At 46.1% G+C, this 21,103-nt stretch overlaps 1 protein-coding gene across 3 annotated transcripts in view; it reads right to left on the minus strand.

Annotated features, from left to right (window-relative positions):
- The window catches only part of LOC144799022 (alpha-2,8-sialyltransferase 8F-like), a 654,797-nt gene that overhangs the window by 440,696 nt on the left and 192,998 nt on the right, over nucleotides 1-21,103 (minus strand). For 2 of the 3 annotated variants that reach the window (XM_078670178.1, XM_078670179.1), the window contains one exon: nucleotides 6,154-6,266. The exons of the other annotated variant lie outside the window; for it this stretch is intronic. In XM_078670178.1, coding sequence (XP_078526304.1) covers nucleotides 6,154-6,266 — 113 coding nt within the window. The remainder of the gene's footprint in view (nucleotides 1-6,153; nucleotides 6,267-21,103) is intronic. 3 annotated transcript variants of the gene reach the window in all.

Below are 21,103 nucleotides of genomic sequence, written 5' to 3' on the forward strand. Positions count from 1 at the left end.
GCCTGAATACGCAAAGCATTTGCAGAATTCATGGGCCAGAAAACCCGGGGTCTGTAAGAAAGAATAAGACGTCGTCAGGATTCAATGCAATCCTGTTGGACGTCTCCGCAGACCATTTGAACCTGTGCACCAAGGGGTCCCCCCTCACCCACGTAGCCAGTGGCTCGATTGCCAGTGTGAATAACAGTGGGAAAAGAGGGCACCCCTGTTTTGTGCCCCAAGGGATTGAGAATCGATCTGATTGTACCCCAGCCACCCGAAACGAAATATAGAGGTCTGTGTAGAGGAGGTGAATATATGACAGGAATCTCGGATCAAAGTTGGAAGCTTGTAGGAGAAGGAATAAGTAGTCCCAGCTGAGTGAATCAAATGCTTTATCAATATTGGTTAATAGGAGGGCAGCAGAGTTCTGGTGCCTTTGCAAGGGCATTATGAACTCGCCTATTATTATGAAACTTAATTTTGTGTGTCATGAAGCCCGCCTGGTCGGGGTGGACAAGCTTGTAAATATATATACAAAGCCGGTCTGCGACAACCTTACCCAGGAGTTTAGATTCAAAATTCAGTAGTGAGATAAGACGATATGAGGAGGGTTCCTCGGGGGAACAACCAGGCTTGAGGAACACCACAATTTCTGCATGCCGCCCGACCGGTGGGAGGGTCTGTAGCTCAATGGCTTTATGCAGCGCTTTTAGTAAGTGTGGGCCTAATTGGGTCATGTGAGTTCACAGGGCGTTATTTAGTTCTTCTACTGTTATTGGCTCTCTGAGTTGTTCACGTATGTGGTCGGGCAACTATTTTGGTATCCTGGGATATAACTTCCCGTTTTGCATATAAACCCGAATAATAGGATGCGAACGCCTGAGCAACTGAGCAAGGAGTATTGCATAGGTGATGTTTCGCAACACCAGCACCGAGGTAGGTGACTGCGGCACTTGACACAAACCGTGTAGTATCCTGCTCCATTTTTCCCCCACAGATATATTCTGGATTGGATCGCTTGCCTTGTCGAACCTCGTTTGTGAGCAACTGGTGCAGCTGCTGTTGGGCAAGGAGGAGATAGCGCTTAGCCTTGGCTCCCTTGCCCTCTCTCACATCGGCCTAAAGGACTCACTGACGGGTCTCTAGATCCACCACTTTTGCCAGGAGGCAGCTTTTCTCTTCCACACAGTAGCTAATGTCGACTCCCCGCAACGTGGGCTTCAGGGCTTCCCATAATATTGTGCACAAAGGAGCGGTATCGACGTTAGACACTGAGGGGCCGATTCCGATCTCGGTCAGAAGGGCACCGAATCGGGTTCGGTATAAGCGGACCCGATTCGGAGGCTGAATTTCCGTCCGAGGCGTACACAGCTCTGGACGTCGAAGTACGATGCGTACAAGCACAAAATCTCCGTCCAAATCGTTTCCGGATCCGAACCGCTCCGTACGACTTGGTCTCAAGCAAACCGTGGTGCGCAATGGAGACGTTTCACGACCGAGCTAGTACGATGCTCAATTCGGACAGCCGGATTGAGTCGGAGCGTCTGACTCGCAATAGCTCCCAGAGTTGGAATTTGGGGGTCCGCGTCGGACCCCCTGTTACCTACACCCGTACGTCTCGGACACAGGGGGAGACCCATGGGTCTCCCCAACACAGGCATGTACGGTGCAGATGGCACCAACACGTACCCACTGGAGGGGGCGCACTTGTCAGCGACATGCCCATTCAGTCTATGGGAGCCCATGTATGCGTTGTGCGACCGGCTCCCATTGACTTCAATGGGAGTCTGACCAAACCGAGTCCGACAGCATACGGCCGCATCGTACTCGCTTGGTCGGACTGCAGGAGTCCGGATCGGTCGGAGTGCTTTCCGACCCAGATCTGAATCGGCCCCTGAGTATTCTGTGATCACCCGATTTATTTATTTAGTTATTTATTTATAAAGCGCTAGAATCGACCCCCGAAGGTGTATCTCTGCGCTTGAAAAGGCGGCGTATGGAGGACTTTCTGCTGAAAATCAAAAACAAAAGAGAGAAGTCTTGAGCTGTTTTGTGAAGTGGAAATGATCCATACACTGTCTCAGTTGCAGAGGAAGCTGATTCCAGTAGCAGGGGCCCAGATAGGATAGAGACCTCCTGCCCAGTCTGGCCCTTTTGATTCTGGGTACCTCAATTAGGAATTTGGATCCTGAGTGGAGAGACCTCCGAGGTGTGTAAGGAACGAATATGTCAGCAAGGTAGGTAGGACCAGATTTGAAAAAGGCCTTATGTATAATGCAGCAAACCTTAAACTTCACTCGCTCCCGTATAGGGAGCCAGTGGAGCTGATAAAGCACGGGGCGGGAAGCAGTCCTGGGAGGGGCATTGAGGATCAGGCGAGCCACCATATTCTGAACAACCTGCAGTCTCTCGAGGGCAGCCGCGTTGGCGGAGACCAGTAGACCATTGCAATAATCCAGACGAATTAAGATAAGTGCCTGGGTCAATGTCTTCCATGTCGAATCAGGGAGCAGAGGGAGAATACGGCGCAGCAAACCCAGCATGTGAAAACAGGAGCCAGCTGCCTGGGTGCCGTGCTCCTTCATAGTGAGGGCCTGTTCAAGGCGAACACCAAGATTTTTGACACAGGTTTTCGGAGCGGTGGGGGGGTACCCAGATCAGTTGTCCAGCAATTAGGGGTCCCTAATAATTGGGCCTCACCGAAAAGCATGATCTCAGTCTTTCCCACGTTGCACTGAAGGTGATTTCTCCTCATCCATTGTGAAATAATTCTCATACCTGAAGGGAAGGTCACCTGCACTGATGGAGTAATCTTTTCGAATGGAAAAAGCAGCTGGGTATCGTCAGCATAGGAGATGGGAATAAACCCACACATCCTTAACAGGTTGGCCAAGGGAGCCGCATAGATATTAAACAGGCTCGGGCTCAGGCAGGAGCCCTGAGGTACTCCCTTGGTCAATTCTGCTAGTGCTGAACGATATGGGCTGAGGTTAACAGCCAGCGAATGCGAAGATAGAAAACTTGTCAGCATTTGAAGAGCAGAGTCTATGAGTCCAATCTCCTCGAGTCTCCTGAGCAGTATCTGATGGGAAACCGTGATGGACGGTGATTTGATAGGCTGGGTCTCCCAAATGCCAGGGTGACATTCCAGGGCGACATTCGCCACCGAAAGGGAGATTCTGGGGGTTCTATGCGTAGTCTCAGTGTCACTGCGGAGTGGTCCGACAGCCCCAGTGGACAGGATGGAGTCCACCGTAATCCTATGGATTTGAAAGACTGGGAGGAAATGGTAGTCTAGCCTAGAGAGACCCATGAACCGCCGAGAAAAAGGTGAAGCCTGGTTCCGCTGGTAATAGAATCGCCATGCATCTGACCACCCCAGGGCGGAAGCCAAGCAGTGTAATTTAGACTCTCCTAAACGGTGTCCCAGGCCAACCTCCCGCCACCTATCAATAGATGCCATGATATCAGTCCAGTTACCCCCCATCATCAATAAGCCATTTGGGAATTCCTCCCCACAGACGCAAGACTCTGTCCACAAAGGTTAGCCCTAAGGGAGGAGGGGGCGTAGAAGCTTCCCAGCGTCACTGGTGTCCCATGCAGTGTGGCCGTCACAATGGCGTACCTCCCACCCGGGTCTGTCCATACCACGGTGGATCAGAATTGCTGTGCCCCGTTACCCGCGGATTAACTCTGAATGGAAGACCTGGTCAAACCCATAGCGAGCTAGGCTTGGTGCTTTAGCACCCATCATTTGGGTTTCTTGCATTAGGAGTATGTCTACCTCTAGTCTTTTGGCTTCCTTTAAGATCGCTCCCTGCTTAATTTTGTCGAAGACCCCTTTGACGTTCCATGTCATAATATTAAGCCCACCAAACATGTTGCTGGAGAAGTTTGTGACCATCTGTATTTCAGGAGGGTTGCCAAGTGTGGATTGAGTGTGCGAGGACTGTGGTGTCTCTGTGCCTGTGCCTGAACTGCAATAAACTTTGCAAAACTGAGTGTAACACCCCCCCTCAGTCCTCACCCCAATACCTCAGCAAACATGAAGCATCAGTCGTGGCCGGGGTGACCCCCAGGCTCCAACAGGAGTCTGGGAGGGCCCCCCGCCAATGGTTCCCCAACTTCCCAATACCCTCAACCATGGTTCCTTAGGGTGTGCAGGTACATCTTGTTGAGATCCACCAAGCCTGGTGGCTCTCAGGGGGTGGACCAGGTGGAACATCTCGTAAGTAGACCAGGGTCCTAAGGTGGGCTGCACCTCTGATTCACTCATGGGTCTTCACCCTGTATTTGGGAGCGCCAATTGGATCGAGACCTATGCCGCAGTTTTGATGTGGACTTCTTCAAGTGGTTTCTTCTGTTACCCTGGGAAGAGTCAGGCTCCACCGGAGATGGCGTATGTGGCCTGGGGTGAATGGTCTCATCGGTCCAGGTAAAGATCGCCTCCAGGGTGTCAAAGAATAGGGCTTTTGTCTTGTAGATAACTCTCATCCGTGCCGGGTACAACAGCATGTATTGAATATTGAGTTCTCCGAGTCTGCGTTCAGCCGCTGCGAATGATTGGCGTTGTTGCTGGACGAGCCAGGTATAGTCGGGAAAGATCATGATATTATGGGAGTCATAAACTAGCTTATCTCTCTGGCCCCTGGCAAACTGGAGGATGACATCTCGATCCATATATTCAGCAATTTGGCAATGACGGTCGGGCCGGTCCCGGGGGAGCCGAGGGTTTCCTTGTGAGAGCCTGGTGGGCTTGCTCCACTACAAAGCAAAGGGGAAAGCGAGTCTTCTGGCAGGAGAGATCCCAGCCATTGCGTTAGGAATATTTCCATCGAAGCACCTTCACATCCATCCAACAATCCCACAAGGCGTAAGTTATTCCGCCTTGCACAACCTTCTGCATCTTCCACCCACATGGGCAATTCCTGTGTCACAACCGTGAGTTTGTTAACTTTTTGTTGGAGCGACGTTACTGTGTCTTTTACAGACGACACCGTGGTTTCGGCCTCAGAAATACAGTCTACCTCCTTTCTAAGGTCTTGTCTAAGAAATGAGACCTCTGAGCCGACAGCGCCGATTTAAGCATCCAGCATGTCACGGGATTGTGTAATTGCGGGAAGCAGGGCGATATTGTCCGGAACAGGGCCCCCCATCATTGGCACCGCTCGCCCCAACAATGGCTGTGATGTATTGGTCCAGTGTACTCTGCTTTGTAGAGGGGACCGAGAATTTATCTTTTGTCATGGTGGCAAGGAGGAGGCCCCACAGGCTGTGCGCTGCCTCCGCTTAATGTCTCTCTGAAAGAATGGCCACTTCACAACCACCAATGGCCACTCCACCAGCTTCCACAGCATAGTTCAGGTCGACTGTCCCAGCTTTGAGGTTGGTAACTAGCAATGGGTTACAATGGCAATTGTAGTCACAAACTATATAAACATTAATCTCTGAATTGGAACTAGGAAGGGGACGCCCATTCCAGACAACCCTTCATATTTGCATTTTGGAAAATATTGTAAAAGCCCTTTTACTACTCAAAAGGACTTCTATCCAGCAGCAATTACAAGTGGCATGGGAAAGAATTTACGACTCGTAGAAGGGCTTTGTTCCTTCTAAAAATTCCTTATGCAATTAAAAACCCAATAATTTGGGAACTACTGAATTTGCAACTGCAAAACTGCTCTGTACAGCTGGCCCCTGGTTCTTAACCCCTTCGACGCTCATGACGAGCTGGGCTCGTCATGCAGTAGCCTCCTGCTACGCTCATGACGAGCCCAGCTCGTCATGTAAAGTGGCATCTGTAGAATCCCAGCACAGGAGAAAAATCCCCATAGCATTCAAGGTGTTAAGATGGCTGCCTTTGTATGTCTTGAAAAAGTGTACCGGCTAGCTGAAAGTATCATGGGAAAAAGAGCTCAAATATTTTTGTTTGTGTTTCATTCTTAAAACCTAAAAACTTTGCTGTCATACATGGCTTATGAAAGGGACAGCACACATATTAAAGTTGAATGCTTTAAATGCAATGTTGTTGGATTCCATTTTAATATTGTTATTGCTATTGCTAATAATATTATCATTAGTATTATTCCTTATCGTAATTTTTTTAAAATTCCTCTTTGGTGTGACTCATTCCTCAAGCTAGGGGCAAGTAGCAGCTGAGTGAGAAGTTACCTGATCACAAAGTCATTCTGGTCGATCTCCCGTCCACAGCAGCTGCCGGATAAGATATCGCTACTTCCCACCACTGCACAGGATTTAAGCGACTTGCTTGAAATAGGGGACGTCTGGAAAAAGAAAAAGGTGCACAAATATAAAACTGCCTTGTGGTGCTGAGGAACACTTAGAGCCTCATTTAGAGTTTGGCAGACAAGGTGATATTTGGAGTATTTGAGTTGGACATACAGTCATATTTCTGATGTTGGTGCCACTGCTGACTCTCCCAGTGGAAAACTTATTTCAAGGGTTTGATAGAGTGAGGCCCATTAAAGTAAGGACATCAGATCCGCCCTCTTTAGAGAGTAGGGTCTATTTTTGTCTGTCACTGGCAGTAAAAGACTGGCGGTCTCGAACCTAAAAAAATGAAATTTTACCCCCACAAGCTGGGTGAAGACTCCCAGACTGTAGGGGTAATTTGTTTTTTGTTTTTCAATAGCAAACTCCCTCTTTGGGGATAGATGGTGGTCACTATCAATCTTGCTGTGCCTTCCGAGGAACTGCTATAACGGCAGTTCCTCTGGAGATACAGAGATCACCACTGGACCAGCTGTGATTTCTAGATATGGCAAGTAGTAGCCTGTCTGGGTGGCAGACATAACATCCCCTGCCACTGTGCCAGTCTGTCGGATGCCCCCCAAACACTAATTCATGCCCTTGCTTATTTGTAACATAATCTTTTCCAATCATCCCTAGATCATGGCACCTAAAGCAATCCCAGTCCCCAGGTCAGATGCCTTTCTTATTACGTTCAGCCTACATAAACCTGCTCAGCAGACTAAGGTTAGACACCAAATAATTGCGACCAGACGCTGGTCCCAGAAATCTGGCAAACAGTCCTGAGGGACAATATCCCCAATTTTGCTGGCAAACATGAAGAAGACTATCAGCTCTGGGAAAATTGCATTATCCAGTTGTTAGATGTGTGTATCCCCAAGAAAACTATCAATAGTAAAACACACCCCAAAAAGGCTCCATGGAACCAAGGAACAGCTCATTTTATTGAAAAAATTTAAACAATTAGAAAGACTCTGGAGAAAGGATTATGACCCTGTCATTAAATCTCAATATAAATCTACAATCAGGTCCTATCATAACGAAATGAAGAGTGCACAAGCTAAATACTATGAGGACAAAATCTCCCAGTCAGCAAACTCCCCAAAGGAATTATTCAGTGTGGTCAAAACTCTGACCAGCCTCCAGGAAAGCAATATTTCCTCTCACTCTTCTAAAGAGAAAAGTGAGAGACATATATGATCAATTCCCGAGCAATAGGGAATTCAGTCCAGATAAAGGAATTAAGGCTAGAGTACCATTGTCATTTCCAATACTAGCTCAATTCCCTAGACTTGAGGAAGAGAATGTTCTCCACCTAATTTAAGCAACTAAATCTGGCTCGCCTCTTGACCCGGCACCCCCACATATGCTAGCTAAAGCATTGGATATTATTATACCATCTTTAATGGAATTTCTCAACCTGTCACTAGATACAGCTCTGGTCCCCAAACCTTGGAAGCATGAGGTCATCAGACCATTACAAAAAAAAGCTAACCTCGACCCAAGAGTATTCAATAATCTGTGTCCTATTTCCCTTATGCCGTTTCGTGGCAAACTCTTGGAGAAACATGTAAATCACACATTGGCCAATTTTCTGGAGACTCATGACATCCTTCACCCTACTCAGATCATCTTTCGCGCATCCCACAGCACAGAGGCAGCACTATTGATGGTTACAGAGGAGCTGAAGGCGCTATTAGATGACGGTGGGTCAGCCGCTCTTTTCCTATTAGATCTTAGCGCGGCTTTTCACACCGTGGATAACGCCATCTTAAAAGACAGACTAAGGGAAGTAGGAATTCAGGGGAAGCCATGGACTGGCTTACCTCTTTTTAGAGCACAGACCTTTTCAAGTGATGGAAAAGAACTTTTTCTCAGATCGTTTACCAATTACATGTGGTGCTCCACAGGGCTCGTCTCTCAGCCCTACACTATTTAACATTTACTAGCAACAGCTTGCAAACATAGTGCAGAAGTTTGACATATCAGTGGTGCCTTACCCAGTTGGTAGTGTCTCTGACACTGGCCCTAATTTAAGAAACCATCCGCTTAGTCACTATCTTGAGTAGGTGGCAAAACGGATGTCAAACAGTTGCTTGAAGCTAAACAGTGAAAAGACGGAGCTAATAATACTGGGAAACCCTGCCATTCACACACCACTGATTCAATGGCCTAATGAAATGGGTGGCCACACGTCCCCAAACCTGTCACAAAAATATCTGGCAATTTGACTGGAGGACACACTCACAATGGACTGTCAAACCAAGAAATCAGGAATGTGCTTCTCCCTATTCAAAATGATCAGGAAGATAATTGAACTGATCCCAGTTTATCTGAAAAAAATGGCATTCAGTCCCTTATAGTTTCACCCCTCGAGTATGGCAACTCGCTTTATGCGGGCTTGCCAAAATATGTAACCAAAAGTGCAAAATATGGCTGCCAGGCTTTTATTAAAGAAAAAACCTAAAGACTTGGCAGTTTCCTCGTTAGTTTACTCATGATCATAGCTCTTACAACAGCACTCACCAGTGCGGGGAAGCCCGTAGGCAGCCATGTGCTTTTCAAATCTCAAACAGAAACGTAAACATAAAGTATGCCCACAATCTGGATTTAAAATATTATATCAACCCATCTTATATCTTGGTTAAAACAAAATGTTAAATAATTAAGAAATTGAGATTCTTTTCCTTTTTATTTTCACAACAAAATTTTATTGTCAACAGCCATAAGACGCCTGATGGGGCGTTTCACCAAAGCGGTGATGCATGCAAAGTACAAATATTGATGTCAACATTTTGTACAAAGCTAGAAAAGGAAGGATCATGTTCATAACAATTTGTTACCAAAACAGTTAACTGAAGTGTTATTAGTCCACTATAAAGTATAAGGCACATAAGGTCTATCCGTATCTGCAGAGTCCATATTACCATAATCTGTAAATCCCACCACATTGTAACTACGTAATTCAATCTGTTGTTGGTTCAGGAATAGGCTCTAAATAGATCCCCGGGAAATCTGCCCATCTCTTCCATATCTTCGGATGTTTCCGAGGACAATCCCGAGCAGCAAAAATAGGTATCTCCTGCCCCATACAGATATCGAGGCCCTTTTTCCATACTCCGAGAGAGGGCGGGAGATCTGTTTCCATTTTTTTGCAATGTCTGGCTTTGCGAGTGTGAGGCCCAGGAACAGTAAGTGGCATTTGTAAATGTTTCCCCCAATGTCATCAGTGATAAGTAGGAGGGTCAGTCTGGGAGAGTGGGAGACCTCCCAACCCAAAACCTGCGACGGCCATCTAATATTGCCATACCAGAACTTTGAAAGTGATCTACAGGACCACACTGTGTGGAGGCAATTACCCTAGGCCGCACCGCACCTCAAGCAAAGCAGAGAGGCAATGAGTCCCGCCCACCAGAGCCAGTGTCTAGTGTAATACACCCGGTGTACGTATTTAAACTTTATGTATCGGAGCCACGTTGCTAAAGTAGCATCTCGCGGGGACGCCAGCGCATCAGTCCAGTCCTCATCGTCCAGTAAGCCCAGGTCAGCCTGCCATGCCTCCCGTGTGCTAGATAGTGTTGTATGGCTATTTGTGACTAGTGTGCAGTAGATTTTGGCAATTTTGTGTTACCTTAAGTCTCCCATGAACACCTTAGCCTCAAGTGGGCTAAACTCGGGTATGGACTCCTGAAGTGCCAGATATGGCGAGAAGGCATGACGGAACTGCAGATATTTGTAAAATTGTGAACGAGTCATTGTGTATTCTTGCTGCAGCTCCTGAAAGGACTTTAGTGTCTGTCCATGAAGGACAGCCCCAACTGTAGAAATTCCTATCTTATCCCAGCCCGAAAAAACCAGAGAGGCCAGCCAGCTGAAGCAAAAGGCCATTACACCAAAGGGGAGCTTCTTTTGTTATTCTGCCCCACCACCCCAGCTGCCGGAAAGTGTGCTTCCAGAGTTGAAAGGCCATGGCAGTCGCCGGCGGCAATGCTTTCAGAGCTGCGCCCGTATACAAGATAGAATGCAAAGACTGGGTGCCCATCAACCACCGCTCAACCACTTAGGCGGGATCTGACTTATCTCCGTACCACCAGTAGTTTAGGATGAGTAGGTGTGAAGCCGCATAATATGCCTGAATATCAGGTGTTGCCAATCCACCACACTAGGTTGACTGAAAGCAGGTCCTTAAAGCGACCCGAGCAGACCCACCCCCCCAGACAAAGTGTTGAAGCGTAGCATTGAGTTGTATAAACCAACTAGGTGGTATTAGATATGGATGGTTTTGAAGCTGGTACAATAATCGGGGTAAGGAAACCATCTTAAAAATGGCAGACCTACCAAATGGGGAAAGGGGTAGATGAAACCAGACGTGAGTCTGCTCTTAGATCTGTACCAAAAGCGGAGCCAAATTGCTTTCCCAGAAAAGGGGCTGCGAAGCAACCAAAAAGACCCCAAGATACTTGAAACCATCCTGCACCACTGTGACCGCCTCGGACCAGGAACCAAGTCTGTATTACGTAAGGGCAATAAATAAGATTTACGAGGGTTCATGTAGAGCCCAGAAGTCTCACCAAAGATCTGCATGATCCTGAGGAGTTGAGGCCCAGAACGGTCCAGGTGCGTAAGTAAAAATAACACATCCTCTGCATAGAGAGCTATGCGATCGGACCTTGTCCCAGACCACTTAAAGCACCGGTACTGAGCGTGGATCCGCACCCACCCCGCAAGCTTCTCCATAGCGAGAGTGAAAAAGTATGGGGAGAAGGGGCAACCCTGACGGGTGCCTCGTCTGATAGATAGGTTTGTGGGACGGAGTCAGCCACCTGGACAGACGTGGTGATATCAGTATATAAGAGTTAAATATATCTCAAGAGATGTGTACCTAAGTTAAGATGGCTCAGCAGCGCAAGGAGGTACGTCCAACTTAAAGAGTCAAAGGCCCTATCTATGTCTGTCAGCAGGAGAGCAGCGGGTTCACCCAAGTGGTCCACGGAGGCAATAGCGTTGTGGATGCATCGGATGTTGTGCTGCGCAGCATGACCCAGCATAAAACCCGCCTGATCCGAGTGAACTAAATCTGAGATATGTGGAACTATATGGTTGGCTATAAAAGAGTTTTGCCTTGATATTAAGTAGAGATATCAGACGGTAGCAAGAGTGAAGTTCAGGGGCTCTGCCTGGCTTCTGGAAAATCACTACCTCAGCATGTCGCCAATCAGATGGATGGCACTGATCATCAAAGGCGGCCCGAAGAGCAGTAAGATAAGGAGCGATGAGAAGGGACTGATATTTTTTTATAAAATTCACATCGGGAACCGTTAGGGCCAGGATCCTTGCCCGAACACAACCCAGATAGCACCTCCTGGACCCCTTCAGTCGTGATCAGGGCATCCAGTGCGTCTCAAGTCTAATCTATGAGAGTGCGGGGGGCAAGTCTGTAATGAACTGCTGGACTAACTGTGGCGAGGTAGTCTCCCGATGGGCGTACAGCTCTGCATAATAAGTCGCAAAGCTGGCGGACACCTGAGAAGGATCAGTGAGCACACCTCTGTGGGGATTATGCAAACATGGGATAGAGATGGGGCAAGCTCCCTCTGACACAGGTGGTGGAGCAAGGTGTTCGACTTATCACTGATAAATTCTTCTCCGGGTAGCCAGCCAGGCGGCCAAGCCTCATCCATCAGTTCCCCAGCATAGACCTGTTGGGTATAATGTAGCTGTTTGCGTGAATTGCGCCCATTCACCGCACGGCACACGCGCTCAGCGTCCACCAGCTGAGCCTCCAGTAGTGTCAACCGCTCCTGACGCATCCTACGTTGCGCCGTGCAGTAGGCCACATCCACCCCTCGTAAGGTAGGCTTCATTGCCTCCCACACAATCACAGGCGAATCAACAGAACCAACGTTATGTAGGAAATATTCTATAAGGGAAGTGTATATATGTGTCCTATACTTGTCGTCAAGCAGGAGCCCTGGTGGGAGGCGCCAGCGGAAGGGAGGACATACAGTATCAAGTCTCAGATCCAACTGTACTAGGGAGTGATCGGAAAGGCCCCGGGGCAGGATATTAACTGTCACCAAGCTGTGTACATGTGCAGCTGATAAGAAAACTTGATCTATGCGGGAAAAGGAACCATGGAACTATGCAAATAGAAAGAGGCAATGTATCCCAAAGTTAGGGGTACATTTTCAGTGCCCCTATATCTATATATCAGGTCTCCCTCCCCTGATGTGGGTACATCCCTGCCATTTAATGGCACTGTAGGTACCGGTCAGTGAAAGTCTTTTACCCTTTGTCTCAAGGACTTGCACAAAGTTGCAATACTGGCTAAAGTGCGGGAAAAATGTATCAATGTAAAAATATTGGATTATTAAAGGCAACATCAACTACTTCATCCCTCTCAAGCAGGCTTCCGGCTTACGCACAGCACAGAGTCTGCGCTGCTTGCGGTAATAGAAGATCTTCCTGATATAAGAGGTGCTGTATCGCTGATACTATAGACCTCAGTGCACCATTCAATACGGTCTCCCATAGAGAGCTGATAAAAAAGACTTAGAGACTAGGATCTCTGACAAAGCATTACTCTAGTTTATGTCTTTTCTGTAAGGGCATTCCTTTCAAGTGGAATTGACCCTATTTTCTTTCTCGAACAGTCAGCTGGAGTTTGGGGTGCCTCATGGATGAACTCTGAACCCCACGCTTTTCAACATTTACGTACCTCATGTTGACAGATTGAGGAATCCCATGGGCTGTCCCTCATGAACCTTAATTACCTTAAGCTTAAGACCAATAAAACGGAGGTTAATAGTGGGCAAGCAACCACAGTTATGGACCCACATGGGTGGCTGACGCCGGTAGTGAAAATATTAGGTATCTGGATAGATAGTAATTTATTATTCTACCCAAAAAATGTAGACAATGACAGCCTGTTGTTTTGGGATGCTCAGAAAACTTATGAAAATTCTTTGGAGCTTTTCCCTTCTATCCAGCGGATAATTATTCAGGCTCTTATTATTTCCTGCCTAGATTATGGTAACATTTTGTACGCTGGTATTACCAACGCCTTCAGGAAGAGACTTCAGATTATTGAAAAATGCTGCAGCTAGACTTCTTGGACATCTACCTAAATCTCATTTGGTATCTAATCAGTTAATGTAGCCTGCACTGGCTTTCTACATATACGGTTTAAGGCACTGTGTGTCACACATCGAGATTTGCCTGTAAAGTCAGTCGCGCTCATCCTGGCTTCATGGAAATAAATGATTCATCACCTATTTTCGTGAAGCCAGGATGAGCGCGTCTTAACCTTATTGCGTACGCCACCATCCGAACTTCAGGAGTTCATCATTGCTCAGGTGCGAAATACTTGGCAGATGGTGTATCTTCTAATTGCTGCTAATATATTGAGACTGATTGAGCCTCAATGAGTATTTGCACTGCATGAGAAGCGGTTGCTTGAGATGGCCCCAGCTTCACTTTTTACGCCATAGGGTCGGAGTGTTTTGAATTTTTATTACTAAGGATATATGTAGGCGCTGTGGACATATTTGTTTAATTTAGTTCCCTCCTCATCTATAAGTCTGAGGGAAGCCTCGCCTTTAACTGTAGAGGTATGTTGGGAGCCAGATTCTGCATCAATGCACCCCCTGTTGCCCTATTATTGATTGTATTAGCGCCCTGAAGAAGGAGTGACCAAGATTGTAGGTCTCCACCAAAATGCCAGTTGGCGCATTTCTAGACAACAAAACTTGATTATTAGAATGTATGAAACTTCAAGCAATGATGTTTTAAAAAAATTATTCGTCATATATGTGTACGCAAAATAATTGAATTTTGTGAAATTCTTTTTTTTTCTTTTTGTCACATTTGTTTATTCAAAAGTGTATCTTGTTAGTATTGATTCTTGTTTTATGGTTGTCTTGTTTGTTTGTAGGTTGTTGACATGTGTGAGTATACCTGTTGAATTAATGTGCTGAGAAGTGTATGGGCGTTGAATTTGGGTATCGGTGGGGTTAGCTTCATGGTGCATAAATGTTTGGTATATAGTTTCTTCGTTATTTATGGACTCCTGGAATGTTTTGTACTGTGATAAGTATAGATATATGCATTTTTACATGAAGATGACTATAATAAAAAATTAAAACTTTTGATGATAATTTTGGGTGAAGGCATTGTTTGACTCTCTATATGTCTGATTAACTTTATTGTAATATATATATATATATATATATATATATATATATATATATATATATACACACACACACTATGATTTGGTAAGAGCTCTTTTGAAGTATGGCAAGATACACCACCAACTCAATATTTACAGGCAGTTTGTTTTTTCGGTTCATGCATATGCTTCCCTGATTTTTCTGCCTGTTTATTTACTGTTCAGGGGCCCTCTTCTTTCTGTCCTTTATTCATCTAGATTTGAACACCACTGGACCGCCCTTCCTCAAATCTCTCCTGCAGACCTATTGCCCTATTCAACCACTCAGATTCTCTGCTCTTAATTTGGTCTTTACCCCACACTTTAAATTGATTTGCAGGGAAGTTGTTTCTTCCGTTTTCCTGGGTCTAAACTTTGCAACAAACTTGTGTTTCACCTATTCTATAACACTAATTTACTGTCTTTCCGAAAACACCTCTAAGATCCCGTTGTTTTTGTTGATGTGGCGGGTGAAGTTTCTCTCTCAACTTCCTACTGTGCTCTCTGGGAAGCCAATTTTAGAGCAGCCATGTGCGATATAAATCCTTTGTAACATAAAATACCAAAGCGTAACATAACTTAACATAATATAGACTTTCATAGTTAAAAACTAGGAACAGCAGAAAGAATTTTTTTTTAAAATAGCACTATATGGGGGTCAAGCTATTAGCACAAACATAATTAGAGCACTTCTCAAAAAAGGCTGTTAGACCTGGCACCTTGGCGTGGGTCTCCCTTCCATTTTTGCTGTTGCCTCATGTGTTTTTGCTGGTGTTAGATGCTTTGGGCACCCTGCCACTTCTGTCCAGTGCCACGGTGCAAGTGCTCCCTATTGTAAATTGAGGTATGGATTAATGATTCCATGATTGGCTGGTTTGGTTTACCTGTCAGACCCTAGTACAGTGCTCCAGGAGTGCCCAGGGCTTGTAAACCAAATGCTGCTGGTGAGCTTGCAGCACTGGTTGTGCCATCCACAGAAGCAGCTGTGTAAAGTGTGTTCAAGGCTCGCCATTGCAGAGCCTGTGTGCAGTCTGGTACTGCCATGTTGACTGGGCACGTGCACCCACTTACCAGTCCCTAAACCTTCCCTTTTCTTCATATCAGACACCCCTATGGTAGGCCTAAAGACAGGGTGCATTGTAAGTATTAGGTAGGACAAGCTCTGATGTGTGTGGCATGTCCTAATAGTGAATTACAGCCATTTTCGTTTTTCACTATTGCAAGACTACCTATTATCCATAGGCCAGAATGGGCAGTTTGATTATTACATTTTATAATCCTAACTGACTCAGGGAACTAGGTAGAAATTCGAGTTTAGTATGCCTGAACTCAGAATGATAAAATACATCTTTTAGTGAAGTTGGTTTTAACATTCTGTGTTTGAAAATACCACTTTTAGAAAGTAGGTATTTTCTTGTCTAACCATCCAAGCCTGCCTCTGCTAGGTTGTATATTCCTTGTCTGGAGTTTGAGTGACAGGGGGTGGGGGATTCCAGGAGACAAGGTGAGACAACCCAGTGCTGAATAGAGAGATCTGCATGTAGATGGGAGGGAGGAGTTGCACCTGGGACCTGAATAGGGCTGTGCTTTCCATCCACAATGCTGGTTCCACCTCCTGTGGTGCGTCTGTGGTGTCTCTGCCCTGCACTGTGAAAGGAAAGAAGGAGTCATGTAAACAGAGTGCTCCAGGACTGACCAGAACTAGGAAAAGGCCTCTCTGCCTTCAGAGAACAAAGAGAAAATGTGTATAAAAGAGAATTAGAGACCCCAGAGAATTAGATCACTTTTGGACAACAAGAAGAAACCTTTGCTGAGGAGCGGAACTAGAGAGACTGAGGAGAGACTATCTCTAAGCTGAAGTGCTGCTTGGGGATTGGCCTGCAGTGGTTGCCTTGTGGAAAAGTAAATTTTGCCATGTTCTGTGTCCCTACGTGTCATCCATCATATGTTATGTGTGCATGATCAAATATGCATATGCATTCCCCATGTCCGATTAATGACGCAATTATAGTTGTGTCCACCTCTGGTATGCCAGTTTCCAGTCTTCGTGAATACTACGAATATTAGGCCTATGTAAAGCTACGTTGCCACGTTTCTCAGTGTGCACGTTATTCCATTATAAAGTCCCCGTTTCTAGGCCTCAAAAGGGCCCGGACACCAGATTCAGCTCCTGTCTCCTGAAGCCTCGCTGAGGAGGGATACAGCCCCCACCTGTATCCTCGACCCTTCACTTACTTCCTGCCTCGCAGTGCCCGGCCCAGCCTGGCTCAGCCTCTGAGTCTGCCAAGAATATGTTATGAGTCCAGTTATCAGTTCAGTTCTCCTTCTCTGCATTCCTAAGCTACTGAACTGCATCAATAGTTTCCGTCATTGTCTAGCCTTCACGTCTCCACGTTAGAGAAATACTGTATTAATGGTCATTTAATATTCTTCATCACGCACTACATGTAGAATAATGCATGGTCCAGTCTCAGAATCAAGTTAGCCTTTCCCCTCCTGACTTCTAGTTTATATCAACATGTTCTCTAAACATCAGATACTAGATACTGTTTAGGTACATGTCGCTCCGACCCTCCAGACTTCAGTCTCTGCTCCTAGCACAGAGTTCATAGCCCCCAGCTTCTCCTAGTGATACGTCATTGCTAGTTTGCGCGCACCACCAGGTTAGAGGTCCCGGCTCCTCAGGCAGCCCCCTCCATGGTTTCCGCCCCATTCATGACATATTCTGTTACGTTTGCATCACATGTCTATGTATATGCCCAGTTACACCTACTTTTGCCCTTATCTTTCGCGACTGCTACGCGTCACGCCTTCTGCTCCACCCACTGCTACGCCTACTGCAATGTAATGCTATGTGTTTGCGTTATGTATATATGCTCATGTATTGTTATTAAAAGTCAGCGCGCTCATCCCAGGTCGAGCCCCAGCAGCTGCTGGGCCCTGTCATCCCATTCCTATGCAGGTTGTCCTGTTCCTGTCCTTATGCTGTATTAAACCTGCAAAACTCCTACTACCTCGAATCTTGACTCTTATTTATTGAGCTATCTGTTATGATATATGTCTAGTCAAAAAATAGGGTATTATTTATTTATTTACCACATAATGGCGCCCGAATAGGAACTTGCCCTTTCCCCACGCGTCGGTGAAGCCACGCCGACCCCCTGACCCTCTGCAGTCGTGACGGAACTCTTCTGCGCAGTGGCAGATATTTCTGCTCAAGTATCCCTCAGGCCCACGGAGGAGACGGAGGAGGCGGTCCAGCATCCAGACGAGACGGTGGAGGAACGCGGCGAGTCCCGACCAGAGCCCAAGCCAAGAGTCCAAGGTCCGAGGTATCCGGAGGTCCGCCCGTAACTGAAGTCCGAAGTCCGAAGTTCGTCGTCCGTCGTCGTAGCAGTCCAGTCCAGTCTGAGGCCTTCCGTTCTTGCTGCCCGGTGAGTACCGTTACTGGGGTGGTATCTAGACAGGGTCAATTTAATTGACTCTGGTCTGTGGGTTGGTGGTACACAGTCCCACAAACGAAGTGTCCACGTCGGTGGATGCGGGTCCTGACGTGTCTCTTTATGAGACCGGTAAGTTTCGTACTGTTTCAGCAGTGCATCTAGTTTCTGTTCTAGTCAGTTTCTGTTCTCGAGAAAATTTATGTGTTCTGTTCTCAGTATTTCCAGGTAGTATTCTGTTCGAACTGTTATTTTAAATGTTTTTCATGTATTTTAATGTCGTGGTATGAATGGGGAATAAGTATCGTGTTCATTGTGTATTGTATTGTGTCTAGATTACAGTTCAGTCATGCCCATATTTTCCAAGTTACGTCAGTTAAAAACTAGAAAGGGTCTGCTGGAAGCAGCAGTTCCCGTCCCGCCCAGGGACAGTCCAGGTCACTTTATGTATCAGAAACATGGCATAAGTGCCATATTGTATCTAGATTTATGGGTAGAGTATACCAAACAGTTAGAAGAAAAGTATAGATGGCCCGTATCGGGTACATGGGATGCTGAGTGCATCATGAGAGTAGAAGAAGCATTATGGAAAAAGAAAGCCAGACAGTCACAGAAAGATGCCATCGAGTTATGGCGCAAAGAAGCTCATAAAAGAACTGAAAAGGAAATCAGAAAGTCAGAATTAAGTAGAGAATCCTTAGAGCGAGTCCAATAAAAAGAACTAATCGAGATAGGTGAACAAGTCAAAGCCGAACAGTCAGACAGACAGAGGCATGCCCTTATTAAGGGTATGTACCCTCTTCTTGCCGAGGGCTTGCCAAAAGCGACCCCGGAGGCATCCAGTAATTTCCCGCCACCACTAGTTCCGACCAAGCTACGTCACAAACAGACCGCAGCTGATATTTTTATTTCGTCCTATCTGGACGACACAGTCCCTGAATATGCAAATCCTGTTCGCGCTCCGCCAGTCCCAGTAAATCAGGCACATCCTGCTCCTCCAGACACCGGGGCACCCCATGCAGTACCTGCTACGGTACCCCCGGTCCAGCCAGCATTTCAATTTCCCGCTCCGCCACGAAGAATATCAGTCGACGATTCTAGTCTAGGGGCCGCAGGAGGAGGTCCTCCTCAAACCCCGCCGCCACGCAAGCGTTTATCAGCACTCGAATTACATGCTCAAGCATCACAGCGTACTCCCAAGAGTAATAAGTCTGTTGCAGAAATCAGGCAAGCCCTTGGCGAATGTGCCTATGACCCAGTCCCAGGCGAGAATAATATGGTTTTATATTCAGTACGCGTAAGGAGGGTGACCGAGTATCTAGTCACCCTACCCAATATGAAAGAAGATCTAGACAGAATATATCGTTTCATCCGTACAGGGGATGATCCAGAAAGTATTAGTGATGCCATGTCTCAAAGGAAGGCTGAGATCCAGCGTATGATATTAAAGTTTTTAATTAACTGTCTAATAAGAGAACAAGATTATCCGTCTAAAGATCAGGCCGAAATGAAAACCCTGACAAAGTGGAGTGATAATATAGCCGAGGGTAAGCACAATACCATTAGTGCCATGGAGAGTATGTACAAGAAAATCCGTAGAGAAATAATAAAGATACACGAACAACGTAAAGCAGCACAAGTAAGCGAGAAAGAAAGTAACTCTGATACTGAAGAGGTAGACGACGAGAATCCCGCCAGGATAGCGTATGTAGGAAAATCTAGATTTCCAGATCGCCATTTACGCCTAGAACACAAGTCAACTTTCCATCATCCAGCACCAGAACAAGGTTCCCTAGAACAAGTGTTCCAAGCTACCGATCACATTCTACAATCACGAATCGGTTACAGTGAGTTGAGTACTATGCATGAACAAGAACTAGCCCGATCAGCAGTCCGATGGATTACTGATTCTACCACTTTTCCAGACGAAATAGTGGCACAAATGTTTCTGAAAATGCCCCCAGCCGAGCAGCGACTGGTGGGTATGTATATGATCCAGCACCTCATTACTTTGTATGAGGGTCAGCACTCTGATCCAGGTCCGTTACATGATGTCCTGAACGAGTTACTCCAGTATAGATGGAGAGGTCTAGGTACCGATTTAATTAGTGTCATTCTAGAACAGCGCCACAAATATAGAACGTTTCTGAACCCGCATTTTGTTCATGTCTCACCCCCAGAAAGTAAACCATTTTACATGGAAAGACAGAACCCGTTACGAGAAGTGCATCCAGTTAAGACAGAGGACGGTGAAATGCAACGAGTGTTTGTTTACACTCCAATAACAAAGATGGAACTCCTCGAGATGAAGAAATTAATTCCCTGTCATGACAAAGATCCAGCAGGGTTCCATAGAGAATTAAAAGACATGCTCCGTATGGGAGAATACACTTACCCAGATATCATTAAAATGTTAAAGGTCCTGTTGCCCGCAGGGGTGTATGAAAAGCTAAAGGAAAAAGAATGGGAGGTGGGAGAGAAAAAGATAGATTGGACAGTTCTAGAAGCAGAAGACAAGTCACGTGTACCAGGTACTGGTCTTGGAGATAAATGTAAAGAATTACCAGAATTATTAATACAAGTTTTACCCAGATTATTGACAACTAGAAAAGAAGACTGGGATGCAATCTCAGCCTGTAAACAGAAACAAGAAGAAGATATTAGTGATTTTTATTCTAGGTTTGAAAAATGCTTTAGCATCAATAGTGGCCTCAAGACAAGTAGCGAGTCATACCCTCATCTCTTTGTTACTAAATTAGTCGAGAATTCAAGTCCACAAGTTAAAAATCGAGTTTTGAAAGTCGAAAGTACCTGGCAAGCTAATACCCCGTCCCAGATGCTCCAGATGCTCCAGTACCACCAGAATAGAATCAGGGAAGAGCAAGAACACGAGAGAAAACGTATGAAAGACACGAAAATGAAAGTACTAGTTGCACAATCCGTTCCTCAAGACAGTCAGAAGAGGGGTCCGAATCAAGCCAGTCATCCTGCAGCTCCCGTTAAAGGGAATTGCAATTATTGTAAACAGCCAGGTCATTTTATAAATGAGTGTGCAGTCCTGAAACACAATATAGCTACCGGTAAAACAAAAGAAAGACCACGTCCGCCTAGACAAGAGCAAGTTTCACAGACTCCTCAGCCACAGAATGCACAACAGACAGTTACAGTACCGCAGCCTATTGCTGCAACCCAGCATGTCACA

This window comes from Lissotriton helveticus, chromosome 12, assembly GCF_964261635.1.
Source record: "Lissotriton helveticus chromosome 12, aLisHel1.1, whole genome shotgun sequence".
Classification (NCBI taxonomy): Eukaryota; Metazoa; Chordata; class Amphibia; order Caudata; family Salamandridae; genus Lissotriton; species Lissotriton helveticus.